This window comes from Manis javanica, chromosome 10 (genome assembly GCF_040802235.1).
Source record: "Manis javanica isolate MJ-LG chromosome 10, MJ_LKY, whole genome shotgun sequence".
Lineage (NCBI taxonomy): Eukaryota > Metazoa > Chordata > Mammalia > Pholidota > Manidae > Manis > Manis javanica.
In genome coordinates, this window is record NC_133165.1 from 84,465,508 (window position 1) to 84,477,413 (window position 11,906).

Here is an 11,906-nt window from a genome sequence, read left to right on the forward strand (position 1 = left end):
TGTATATACCAGGAGACACGTGCAGAAATGTTCTGAGCAGTACTGTCTGTAATGGCAAAAAGCTGAAATGTAAATACTTCAACAGTGAAATTAATCAACAAATTGTTGGACTATTATACATCAATGAAAATGAATAAACTACAGCTACCTATGTCAACATAGATGAAACTTAGAAAAATAACATGGAATGAAAAGAGCAAGGAGAGATACCTATAAACAATAGTATAGTACTCTTACAATGATCTTTAAAAGGAGGAGGCCAAAATAAACAACATATCGCAAAAATATGGAGAAATGATAAAAAGTCAGGGACTACTCTAGAAGAGATATGTGGAGCCCCTCAGTGGTATTGGTAAACTTTTTTTTTTCTTAAATTGGGGGTGGTTTAATTGGTGTCCATTTTATTATTATGCTTCATGATCTATATGAATTGTCAGTCTGGGAATGTAAGGATTTTTGTCTTGTTTTGTTCTGTTCATGTCTGTGTTTCTAGTACCTAGAACAGTGCCTGGCACATGGTAGGATATCAATAAATATTTATTGGATAAATTACATATGTTACTTGCATTCTTTTATCTGATTCAAATATTTCATACTTTTTTAAAAGAAGAAAAAAGCCTACTTTAATCATGGTGCCCTGTTGATCATTCTAGTTGAAAGTCATACTGCTTCCTCAATTCCGATTGCCCATAGAGCCTATTAAATCTTGCTGCATATTATAGTTACATATGTATGTCTTTCTTACTGATTATATGTTTATGAAGACAAGGGTTTCCCCTTTTTTATTCCCACTCACATTATGTAGCACAACACCTTGTACACTGTAGATGCTCAATAAATATTGGTTGAGTACTTGAAGTCATAGAAGACAGGGGCTAACTACAAAGGACAGATTTTTACTATTCATATTTAGAGCTGAAAGAGCACTCAATCATCATCTACTGTTTGGGGGGTAAGAAAACTGAAGTCCAAAGAGGTGAAGTGATTTTCTCAAAGTCACATGATTAATTAGTAATGGTCTAAAAATTTAGAGTCAGTTCTTGAGTTTGCTGTCCTTAGCTCTTCACAATATATCACAATGAGTCTTATTTTCTGTTTCGTCTGTGTGGGTTCGTTGGCCTGGGAGCCACCAAATGGCAAGGACCAAATCTTTCACAGAGACAGTTAATCATGGCTTCTACATAAGTTTGTAGGACCTGTACAAATTCAACATAAAAATTCAGCAACTTAGGTTCTTCTCGAGCAAAAATTTGTTTGGCCATCCTTCTGCCACCAACTCTCTCACTGATCCCTCCCTCAGAAGCCTGGATACTAATGACCCTTTCTTTTCCTCCATCTACTGTTTTCTTTCTCAAGGGGACAGGTTTACTGATGGCTCAAAGACCTGCTGTCTTGGAGAACTGATTAAGCAAAAGAAAAGCAGAAAATCCATCAGTCAGTGCCCACCAGCCCCAGGAGCTTGACATTAACAATCACAACTAAAAAGAGAAATTCAAGACTTAAAAACAGTCCTTATTAGCAGTGCAGAGGTACCACCTGAACTTGTATAAAATTTGGTTCTATGAAATTGCCTGTGTAGCAGAAAGAAAAAAGAATCCTAGAAAGTTAACACTGGACAGAACCTTAAGAGATCACCTACATCTCTCCCCGGTTTTTCCAAATGAGGAGACTGGAGCTTTGAGAGATGAAATAACTTGTAGAGTTATTTAGCTAATTAGTAGCAAGAGGCTGGGACTACACTCCCAGTCTCCTGCCCCAAAGACAGCTGTTCTTTCCCTGCCAAGTGCAGCAACATGTGTCTCTAGCAAAACGCATCAAAAAGTAGCCCCATCTTAAAGCATCAGGAATGAAAAACAAATTATTCAAACCCCTCCTCTTCTCTCTGGCAATTTTTTTTTTTTTTTTTGCATTTCTCTATGTCCTAGTCTTTTTATCCCTCTCATGTTTTTTTCTATGAATCCCTCTCTCTCTCTTTGGGCTTTCAAATTGAATCATGTTTGCTTGATTTTCCTGATTTTTCTTCTCTAAGCTTTTTGTTTCCTGTCCAAAGGCAAACATTCATAAGCCAATAGAGACTCTTTCTTGGTGACCTTTGTGGGAAAAAAACACTCGATTTCTATATGCAAGATGCAGGACCTCCCTCCTAGCCTACCTAGTCAATTAAAATGAGTCTCGGGCCCCCCCTGAGGGTTTTTAACCAATCCTAAGAAAGAAAAGATCAATTTCATTTGTTCGTCACCACTGCGCTGGAAGCTGCTAACCAGTCAGAATCTGCCACTAACAGTCATTAAAAAAACTGGCCAATCGGGCCAACCTTGTAACATGGTCTGGTAGGAAAAGAAAGGGATTGATTGGAAAGACAGTTCTGGCTCCACACCCTTTCCTTCCTGGACCCATTTTTCTTCAGTGAAGTTAAAAAAGGGCCCTTGCCCAATCCATCCCTTAGCTAGATGTTCTCTTGGATCATATTGTGTCTTCAAATTCAGCCCTCCCTCACATACCTCCAACCACTTTTTGTAGTCTTACTGTTCCCCTGCTAACTTAATTGCTGGCTTCAGACTTGATACAATTAGCCCCCAGGATTCTCAGCCCTTCCCAGAGACCTCCGCGCACCAACCTGTCAAAGAACTCGTTTCGCCTGATTTATGTAATTGAAAAAAGTTAAGTGACAGTTGAGACTTTCAGGAGAAAGCATTGCGAGCACTTTGCAATAAAATCTCTAGGGAGCAGTGCACAATTGAGTTGCAATGCTCCTAACGGTAATGATAGTTATTATTATTAATATTATATATTATTATTACTATTATTAGCATTTACTGAACTCTTGAGTTCCAAGCACCCTGCTAAAAGCTTCGGTACATTATCCCAATATTCGCTATGGGGTAAGCACAATTCTTCCCAATTTACATAGGATTAAATTGCTTTAGAGAGGTTAAACAAGCCTGTCCAAGGTCACACAGCGATTTGGGAAACCAGGTTTGTGGGAAACCAGGTTTGTCTGAATCCGGAGCCCTCCACTGAATGGGGCAAGGAAGAATTAAATATCGCAGACTGTAACAACTTCTGGGAGGAGTCAGCTTTAACTTCCTCACCGGCCCCTTCTCCAATCCTTTAGAATTGTTAGCGGTATCGGAGAGGATCCCAAATTGTCCCAACAGCTGCAACAACCGTTTGGTGGTGGCTGCTCCTAAGAACTGTGGACTTTTTGCCTCGGAAGATGTGAAGTTGAGAGCTAAGAGGAATTCAGTATGGTCTGGGGGTCGGGGTCGGGGTATCTGGGACTTAAGGTGATATCCTTGCTAGCCTTGTCTTCCTTTTCTCTGCACAGCATTTTACTTTGTGCCTGGCACAGCGTGGTACTTGACAAATACCTGTTGATTGATTCCCATGAGTTCCAGCTCGATTCCTCACCTAATCCCCCACCCCAGAAGTCAACAACTGTAACTGGACAGAGATTTGGGAATTTCAGGAGAACCGGTGAGAATCTTCATGGAACTGAAATCGTGGATTTAGGAAAGGCGGGAAGTCCCCCCACCCTTCTCTCCTTGCCTGCTTCTCCGATTTCTCCCCCATTCCTTCCCTCCCCTTTAGGAGCTCAGGGCTATAAAAATGCAGATGGAGGATCGGTGTGAAATAACGGGCCCATATAAATCCCTCTGCCGCCCGCCTGCAAGATGGATTGGCCGCATTGAAATTCCTCCGCGAGGATAATTAAACTCGGGGCCTCATCCGGGCAAAATTACATTCCTGTAATGGCGTCGCTCGGGGTCCCGGGAAATTGCTCCGTGGGCTTTCAGCGGCGGTTTTTATCGCTGGCCGGGGTGTGCCTGGCTGCGGCTCGCCTCTCCTCCGGGACCGTAAAGCTGCTGCCGTGATTTATCCTCCCCTTCTCCCAAATCCGATTAAATGGAGGAGCTCGGGGCCGGGGCGCCGCGGGGCCCGGGAGCCGGGAGGGGGCGGCGGGAAGGACGGGGCCAAGGAGGGAAGGACAAACGGCCCCTCAGAGGGTGGCGGATTTGGCTTTATTTACAGCCGCAGCTTTCTTTTTGTTTTTTATTTTTTATGGGGGTTTGGTGAGCTTTCTCCGTCTTTCTCGTGCTGCGTTCAAGCACGATGCCTGGACGGCTGGGGTTTGACACGAGGGGACGTAGTAGGCCTTGCCGCCCTCCTTCCAGAGGAGCTGATGAGACTTTGAGAGACAAAGAAGAGATGAGGGCCTCGAAGTCCCCCTACTTCCTTCCGTGGGGAAAGGACGAGTGAAAGGTCACGAGGGAGAAGCTGAGGGGCTTCCATGAGAGCACCTCATGGGGGGACTGCCCATCTCCACTCGTGTGATGAAACCTGGGCAGAGGCACTGGCGTGCCTTGGGATCCCGCAGCCGCACTGCTGGTCACGGTGCCCGTTACTCCTTTACTGTTTCAGGACTCGGGATAGAAGGCTTAGGGTCCGGGCATTTGAGCCCCAGTCATCTTCAGCCCCTACCTTCTGGTTCACTGGTGTTGGGTTTCCTCATGGCTGATCATTGAAATAAGAAAAAAGGAGAGAAAAATAAAGGCGAAGGCACCAGAGGTAGCTGGGGCATTTCGTTTGACTGTTCGCCCATTGGTTTCCCGTCCATAAAGCCAGAGTCTTAGGGCAACAGAAGGCAGTAATCCCCATGACTTGATTTTCCTCCTCTACATTTTGGGAACTAAGCCCCAATCCCGATTGTAATGCTATTTAACACTGAATTTCTGGGTCGGTGTGGGTCGGGTTTTTTCCCCAACGTGACTGCGCATGGTCCGAAAGATCCCAAAGGCTGAGCTGACCGTACCGCAGGGCCACGTTACAGATCAATTTACACTGCTAAATTGTCCTCATTTCTGCACACGGTCGGCTACGTCTGCAGTTTCTCCTCTTGAACACAAGGTGGAGCGGTGGATCGGGTTCCTCGACAGAGCTGGCAGGCGGCGCTGTGGCGCCTGGGCGGACCCTCAACATTGCAATCACTCTATCTTTGGCAGAGCGACTCGTTGGTCGTGTCCGCGCGTGCGCCGCGCCTTCTTTTCGTTATTCCCGCCCCCCCCATCCCCGTTCCTCTGTCTTCTCTGCACTGGGAGAAGGTAAGGCCTTGGGCCCACGCGCCGCGATGTGCCGCGCAGGCGCGCGGGGCACCCTACCTCGCGCGGATTTCTTGGAGGCGCATAACTTGCATGCTCCCACCCCGGTCTTCATGCCCTCCCTTGCTGCAGGTATCCCCACACCTTTAGGGCTGCCCCTTCTGCGTGCTGGTGACCTCCAACGGCGCGGGCCTGGCGCCATCTTGGAGGTCTGGGAAAGCTGGGCGCCTTGGAGCTGGAGAAAGTCAAATCCCAGAGTTCTCATTTTCACCTGTTCTTTCACCTGTTCTCAGCCCTTACAAACGCTCTTTTCTCACTCTGGCCGTTTCAGAGTTGTTACAGTCCCCAAGCGCTCCCCTCCTCTCTCTCTTCATCGTGACTCCTCCCTTATCCTGAAACTTTCAAACTTCGGCTCCAGACCCACAGGTGCCCCGAGCAATGGAGAGAGTGCATTCTCCAAAGCCACCAACCCCTCTAGTGAGCACCCCCCAATTTAAAAAGTAAACCGTGAACATGATAGAGTGACCAGAACAGAGAAAACACTCCCTTTCTTAAGGCTGTGGCGGAAAAGAAAGGCCGGTTTCTTTGGAACCATTGGTTGTCCCCCAGTACTGTTCTCTTCCATTCCGGTGAAGCTGACAAAACACAAGTGGTGGGCGAATAGGTTTTCTATTAGAGGCAGCAGGCCCGAAAGGGGAGTGGAGCCAGCATGGGATAGTCCCCACCTGCCAGCTTTTCTATCAAGGGTTTATTATTAAGAGGCCCTAGACTGCCCTAGAGAGGAAAGGTTTAAGGAAGGGAATGGTTAAGTTCACAGCCCTGTAACTCTGTGACTCGTCTACACGGAGGAAGAAACCCGTGGTGATTTAGGTCCTCTGATTCTGGATAATGCTGTTGTCCCAGGTGTAGGCCAATGATTGCAGACTTTTCAAAGCTACGTGACCAATGGAGGGATCTACACTTGTAGCCTCCCTCAATTGCCGCCCTTTATTGTTGGTTTATTGCATGCCAGCACCACATTAAGCTCTTTACATATGTTATTTTCCTTTAATCCCTCTAGAAACCACATTTTATGAATGGTGATAATTGAGGTTTAATTGCTTTGGGAAAAACCCCTCCCTTTTTTTAAAGCTTTAAAGAAATTTTGTATTTTGACATAAGAAAACCTGACTAGTCTGGCAGCAAAATTGGGTTAGAGTTACATATGGGCAAAAATCAGTTCTAGACAAGAGTTGAAGACATCCATTAATCTAAAAGTAACCAAGATTCTGGATTCAGAAGTGTAACCTAGGAAAATCTGAGGAAGCGTCATTTAACAGGCCTAAGTAATCATGAGTGTTTCAACCTATTGTATATTATAAAGCATTAACTTAGATGTGAGAAGTGTTCAAGTCCTGGCTCTACCACTACTGTAGTTTAAAGACTGGTTTTAAGACCTTGCTTTCAGTGTGCAGAAGAATCATTTGGGAAACTTGTTTGAAATAAGGGTGTTTAGACCTTATCCCTAAAGGTCTCCACCAGGAAGGTCTAAGGTGGGACTGAAGAACATGCATTTTTAAAATATACCATCCCTACCCCTGGACAACTAGTTCAGGGCCTCTCACTTAGAGAAACCCTGCCCGTAGGTCATTAACTCACCCACTCTTCTCTCAGGTAAGTTCAGTTCTGCCAATTTTGGTACCTACGGGGCTTCAGCATTGTTTTAGATCTTGGACATACAAAATTGAATGCCCCTTAGAGTGATGGTGAGAATGAATACTTAAGTAGTCGTGGCTAATTAGAGCAGGGGCAGAGTTCCTCTTCCTCATTGATTTGCCTCAACCTGTTAGGTAATTTAGGAAGTTTTAAAGTGTTTGGAGAAATCAGCTTCCAGGTAATTAAATGAGAAGGTCGTTGGAGACCCCTTCCAGTGTCTTGGCTTTAAACAGATATATTAGTCATATTTAAAGTCTTTAAAGGACAACTTTTTTGGTCCATGCAATGCAGTTTTGAGAAGAGTTTCTTTTGAATAGCAACTGAGGAAAATTAGGCAAAGGACACTGGAGAAATTCCTCTGACAACCCCAACTCATGAGGCTGTGGAAATGAATAACAGATCCTGAAGTTGGGACCAAGTGACTGCTTGTTCAAAACAGGGAAATTAACTTGATTTTAAGGAAATCTTGACTACAGGATTATAATTTTATTTCTGCTTATGACTTGAGGTCAGTCACTCTGCTCTCTGGTCCACTTAAACTTTTCAGGGCACTTTTTCTGCTAATAAGGCTGTCATTTAGTGAGCAAGGACAATTTTACAATGCTGCTTCTGTAATTCCAGCTCTCCTGCCACAGCCCCTCATCCCCTGAAAATGTACGCGTGCACCAAGTTTGTCTCTACCCCTTTCTTGGTGAGTACCTGCCTTTTCTGGGAGAGTTTTTAAGGAGAGACATCTTGTCTCTTCCTTGCCAGAACTTGTTGACAGCTGAACTGGGTGAAGGCCCTTTGCTTTGTTAGCCTGACAGAAAAGTGTACTTACCAAGTACCAGCTTTCCTTATCTGTTGGAGACCAGTTAATTCTTCTCATCCAATCATCTTAAGAAGAGTATAAATGAGAATCTAGACTAGGATCAGGTTATTTCTGTCCTGAAACTCTGTGTTCCTGTAAACTGGACCCAGCTGGAAATGGTGAACATGAAGTAGATTGCTTAACTTGGACTGAGTATGTGCTGTGTACAGGGTCTTGTCCTGAGGGTCAGAGAGCCATAGTTAGGAGTTCCCTCTGGGAGTGTAAATATCAGTGGGAAGCTAAAACACATGTAAAGTCACATTGGAAAAATATTTGACTCAAGTAGCAGCATGGAAAAAATTACAGGCTAATAGATGGTAGGCACATTTTGTTCATCCCACCATAAATGAAAAGGAGTGGTGCTATTAGTGGGTGCCATTTGTTGAGCACTGATGATGCCTTGCACTGAGTGTACCAGTTAGCATACATCTCATTTACTCCTCAAATCAACCCTGAAATTTATTACTCCCTTTTGATAGATGAGAAAACAGGCTTAGAAAGATTTAAGTGACCGTCCTAAGATTACATAGCTGATACAGAGCTAAGATTTGAATCTAGATCTATCTGATAGAAGCCCTGGCTACCAACCACTGTGTTGTCTGCTTTGGAGACACTGGCTTGGGGTTAAAAAGACTGCCAAGAGTAGGTGACTTTTGAGCATGGATCTTTGTGCCTAATTTCCAGAAGGATGTGTTCAGGAAAAGGTGCTCCAGCCAGTGGCTTTCTTCTTATGGGCTGGCCATTACCAGTATACAACTCTGTTACTGAGTAAAGCAAATGCTTCTGAGGTTTGTATTTCTTCCCATTCTTAAGGCCTGTAAAAGGATATATTGAGGGGGAATCCCTCATGGCCCAGAAGAAAGTATGTTTTGTTCCCTCAAAGCAGAGGAGAAGCCTGGGAAGCAAGAGATAAAGTATGGTTCTTGAATCTAAAATTTGTCAAAAGTAAAAGCATGATCCAAGATTGTGATTTAAGTTAGAACAAATCCTTATAACAACTTGGAATGGTTCTGCAACTTCTCCATAGCCTTCTTTGATCTTCTTGCCCATGTTTCATTCCTGCTAGGTCAGGAGCACCTCTCAGCTGCTGAGCCGATCACTGTCTGCAGGGGTGTTGAAACGACCAGAGACACTGACAGATGAGGTACCTCATAGGTGGAATTGGGCCTGTGGTTTGGGGCCCAGATGAGGAGGGTTGCCTGGCAGCCCCGATAGGGGGAGTGCTGAGAACAGTCATCAAGACTAAAATGAGTGAAGGATCCAGACCGTTTGCTCTAGGTGAAGATGAGGATGGCTGATGATATATATATGCTCTGGTGTTGCAGCTTTTGCCACTGGCAGCTCGCGCCCATGTATGCTGCTGATAGCTGCATTACTTGACCTAGTTGACTGATTTCCTTGGGAGTGTTTTAGTTCCAGGTAGATGATCTCAGGGTACTGAGAACAGGCTAGGGCTTCAGTATTGAATTTCTAGACCATACCTGAATCTTGAATGTATTGGATGTCCACCTCTTGCATTAAAAAATTCAGCTTAGCAGCATTTTAGGGGGTTTTCCAGAAAGTTAAAAGATTCTGTTTGGAGAGAAACCATGGGATTTGATAGCAAAGGGGGTTTTAAGTGGTATGAAAGTTTCCAAAGTGAAAAGGAATTTCCTAAAAACTTAACCTTCTACATGCCTCTTCTTCACAGAGCCTCAACAACTTGGCAGCCCCACTTCCTCTGACCTCATTTATTCCTAGCCACAGCTTCCAAACCAGTGCCATTTCAAGGGACATTGACACAGCAGCCAAGTTCATCGGGGCTGGGGCTGCTACAGTAGGGGTGGCTGGCTCTGGGGCTGGAATTGGGACTGTGTTTGGAAGCCTCATCATTGGTTATGCCAGGTAAGATGGGCCCTCCATTAGCTTTGACCTTTGGTATGCTTCCAAAGGTCTGAGCAGAAATATTTGGGGATCTTTAATTATATTATTCTGTAGAGTTGCTGCTAGCCCATGTAGCTATTTGAATTTAAATCTTAATTAATGAAAATACACAAAGTTTATTGTGTATTTTATTGTATGTACCTCAGTTTTAAAAATGAAACAATTTTTTAAGTACACAAAATTTAAATTGTATTCTTTTAATGTGGCTGGGTAGCCAGCCGCATGTGACTAGTGGCTGCCATATTGGAAAGTTCTATGCAATAGCTCTGATTTAGAGTAGGAGTCAGAAAACTAAGGTGGGAGGGCCATATCTGGGCCACAGCCTTGTTTTGTATAGCTGAGCTAAGAATGAGTTTTACATGTATAAAGCGTTGTGGGGAGAAAAAATAAAAATGCAACAGAGACCATATGTGACCCACAAAGCCTAAAATACTTACTATCTGGTCCTTTATGGAAAAAGTTTATTACCTCTGGTGCAGAGCCTCAGTCAGCATAACGGGTTCACTGCTGTTTTTCCTTATCCCCAGGAATTCCCCTATTACTTCTGGGAAAACTGCCTCTGCAACCAGCACCACAGCTCCTTTACACTTGGGACTATTTGGTCCCTATCAACTTTAGGCCACTCACTGTTGGAACTAAATTAATCATCGAGAGACCCAAAAGTTTTCTTAATGTCTTTGGGGAAGTAATTTATTTTTTAAGATTTGAATGAAACAAGAATCTGTGTCCACAGCACTGTTAAAAAAAAAAAAAAAAGTAAGGGAAACAAAAAAATGATACATTGGCTTTCAAAGTTAGGAGTCCTTTATTCCATTTTGATTCACTTCTAAACTCCATAGACCACTTGTAGCTTCTTAAAGCCCAAAATCTCTTAACTACTTTGAAATGAAAGATGGTAATCTTTCTCTCTTCCTCCCTTGTCCTCTAGAATGGTGTTTTTCTAAGTGTGTTCCATAAAGCCCAGGGGTTCTGAGGGTATGCCCCTGAGACAGTCTTACAGAATGGAAGGGAGACCAGTCAGACAAGCCTTTAAAATCCCCCACTTTTTTACCATTGCAGTTTTAAGCTTTTATACACTTTGTATTTTGGGGCTCTGCTGTTTAGTTTGAAAACACTGTTCTGATAGATCCTGCCACTCCAACTGCCTCTTCCATCCTGTTTGGGCCCTGGATAGTTGTGTCCTGCCTAGAGGTTAAGTTATGATGACTATATGGGTGATCCACTAGAGGGGGTGTTTTGGCCATGGCCATGTTACAGAATTTTGGATTGTCCACTCTGCCACATTTCTTTGTACCAGGATAAAAATTTGGGCATGATGTTGTCACCTTGAGAGATTCAAGTAAGATGAGCTTGAGGAGATGAATTCTCCCTGAGCCCATCTTTGATGTTTGTTCTTTTCTTTGTGTGGACTAGAAATTCAGTCTTTTCTCCTCCCTTCTCCCAGGAACCCTTCTCTGAAGCAACAGCTCTTCTCCTACGCCATTCTGGGCTTTGCCCTCTCGGAGGCCATGGGGCTCTTTTGCCTGATGGTGGCCTTTCTCATCCTCTTCGCCATGTGAAGGAGCCGTCTCCAACTCCCATAGGTCTTCCATGTCTCATCGACCCTGTGTGTTCCTTTTCCTATACCTTCCCAGGCAGCCTGGGGAAAGTGGTTGGCTCAGGGTTTGACAGAGGGAAGACAAATAAATACTGTATTAATAAGATCTTTCTTGAGTCTCCTGTGTATATTTGTTTTTCACAGTTGGCCGAGTGCCTTGGTGAAAGTGTAAGGCCTAGAGGGTGGTGACAGTTATAAACTCAACATAGGTATGGGCTTACTTGCTCTTCATTCTCTGTCAGGAATGCTTTCTTCAAGTTGGCCCTTCTTTTTAATAATTTTCACCTGAGATGGCTTGTTATGTACCTTGGAGGACTGGGCCAGTAGCTGTTTACAGTACTGGCTTAATGTTTTGATTAATGGACTCTGTTTCCACTGTCACTGTCTTGGCTCAGGCCCTCATTGCCACCCACCTAGTCTATTGCAATAACCTCGTAGCTGGCCTTCTGCCTCCAGTTTCTTCCCTCTAGCATTTGCTTCTGTCCACTACTGCCATGTTAATCCTTAAGTATAGGACTGCTTTTGTCACCAATTCAAAACAATCTGACCTCAACTTTCTCAGCTTTACCTTTTATTATTCTCATGCATTCTATCCAAAGTGGATGACTTGTCATTTTTCAAGTGCTTTCCCTCTTTCCTGTCCTTACCATATCTTTAGGCCATGCCGTTTGGCCATCTCTGCTTGTTTTCCCTGAATCTTTGCTCTTTTTCAAGTTGTCCCTATTATCCTTAAAGCCTTAGC

General features: G+C 44.1%; 1 protein-coding gene across 2 annotated transcripts; it reads left to right on the forward strand.

The window, feature by feature from the left end:
- The first annotated feature begins 3,109 nt into the window (after nt 1-3,109).
- Nucleotides 3,110-11,270, forward strand: ATP5MC2 (ATP synthase membrane subunit c locus 2). Of its 2 annotated transcripts, XM_017678649.3 has the most exons (6): nt 3,110-3,246; nt 3,329-3,477; nt 7,416-7,485; nt 8,711-8,788; nt 9,335-9,528; nt 11,012-11,270. In XM_017678649.3, exons 3-6 carry the CDS (start codon nt 7,447-7,449, stop codon nt 11,124-11,126), a joined length of 426 nt encoding a protein of 141 aa, XP_017534138.1. In that variant the 5' UTR covers nt 3,110-3,246; nt 3,329-3,477; nt 7,416-7,446; the 3' UTR covers nt 11,127-11,270. The 2 variants fall into 2 exon arrangements, with proteins under 2 accessions (XP_017534138.1, XP_017534137.3); XM_017678648.3 differs by lacking the exons at nt 3,110-3,246; nt 3,329-3,477 and adding an exon at nt 4,762-5,102.
- Nucleotides 11,271-11,906: the final 636 nt, after the last annotated feature.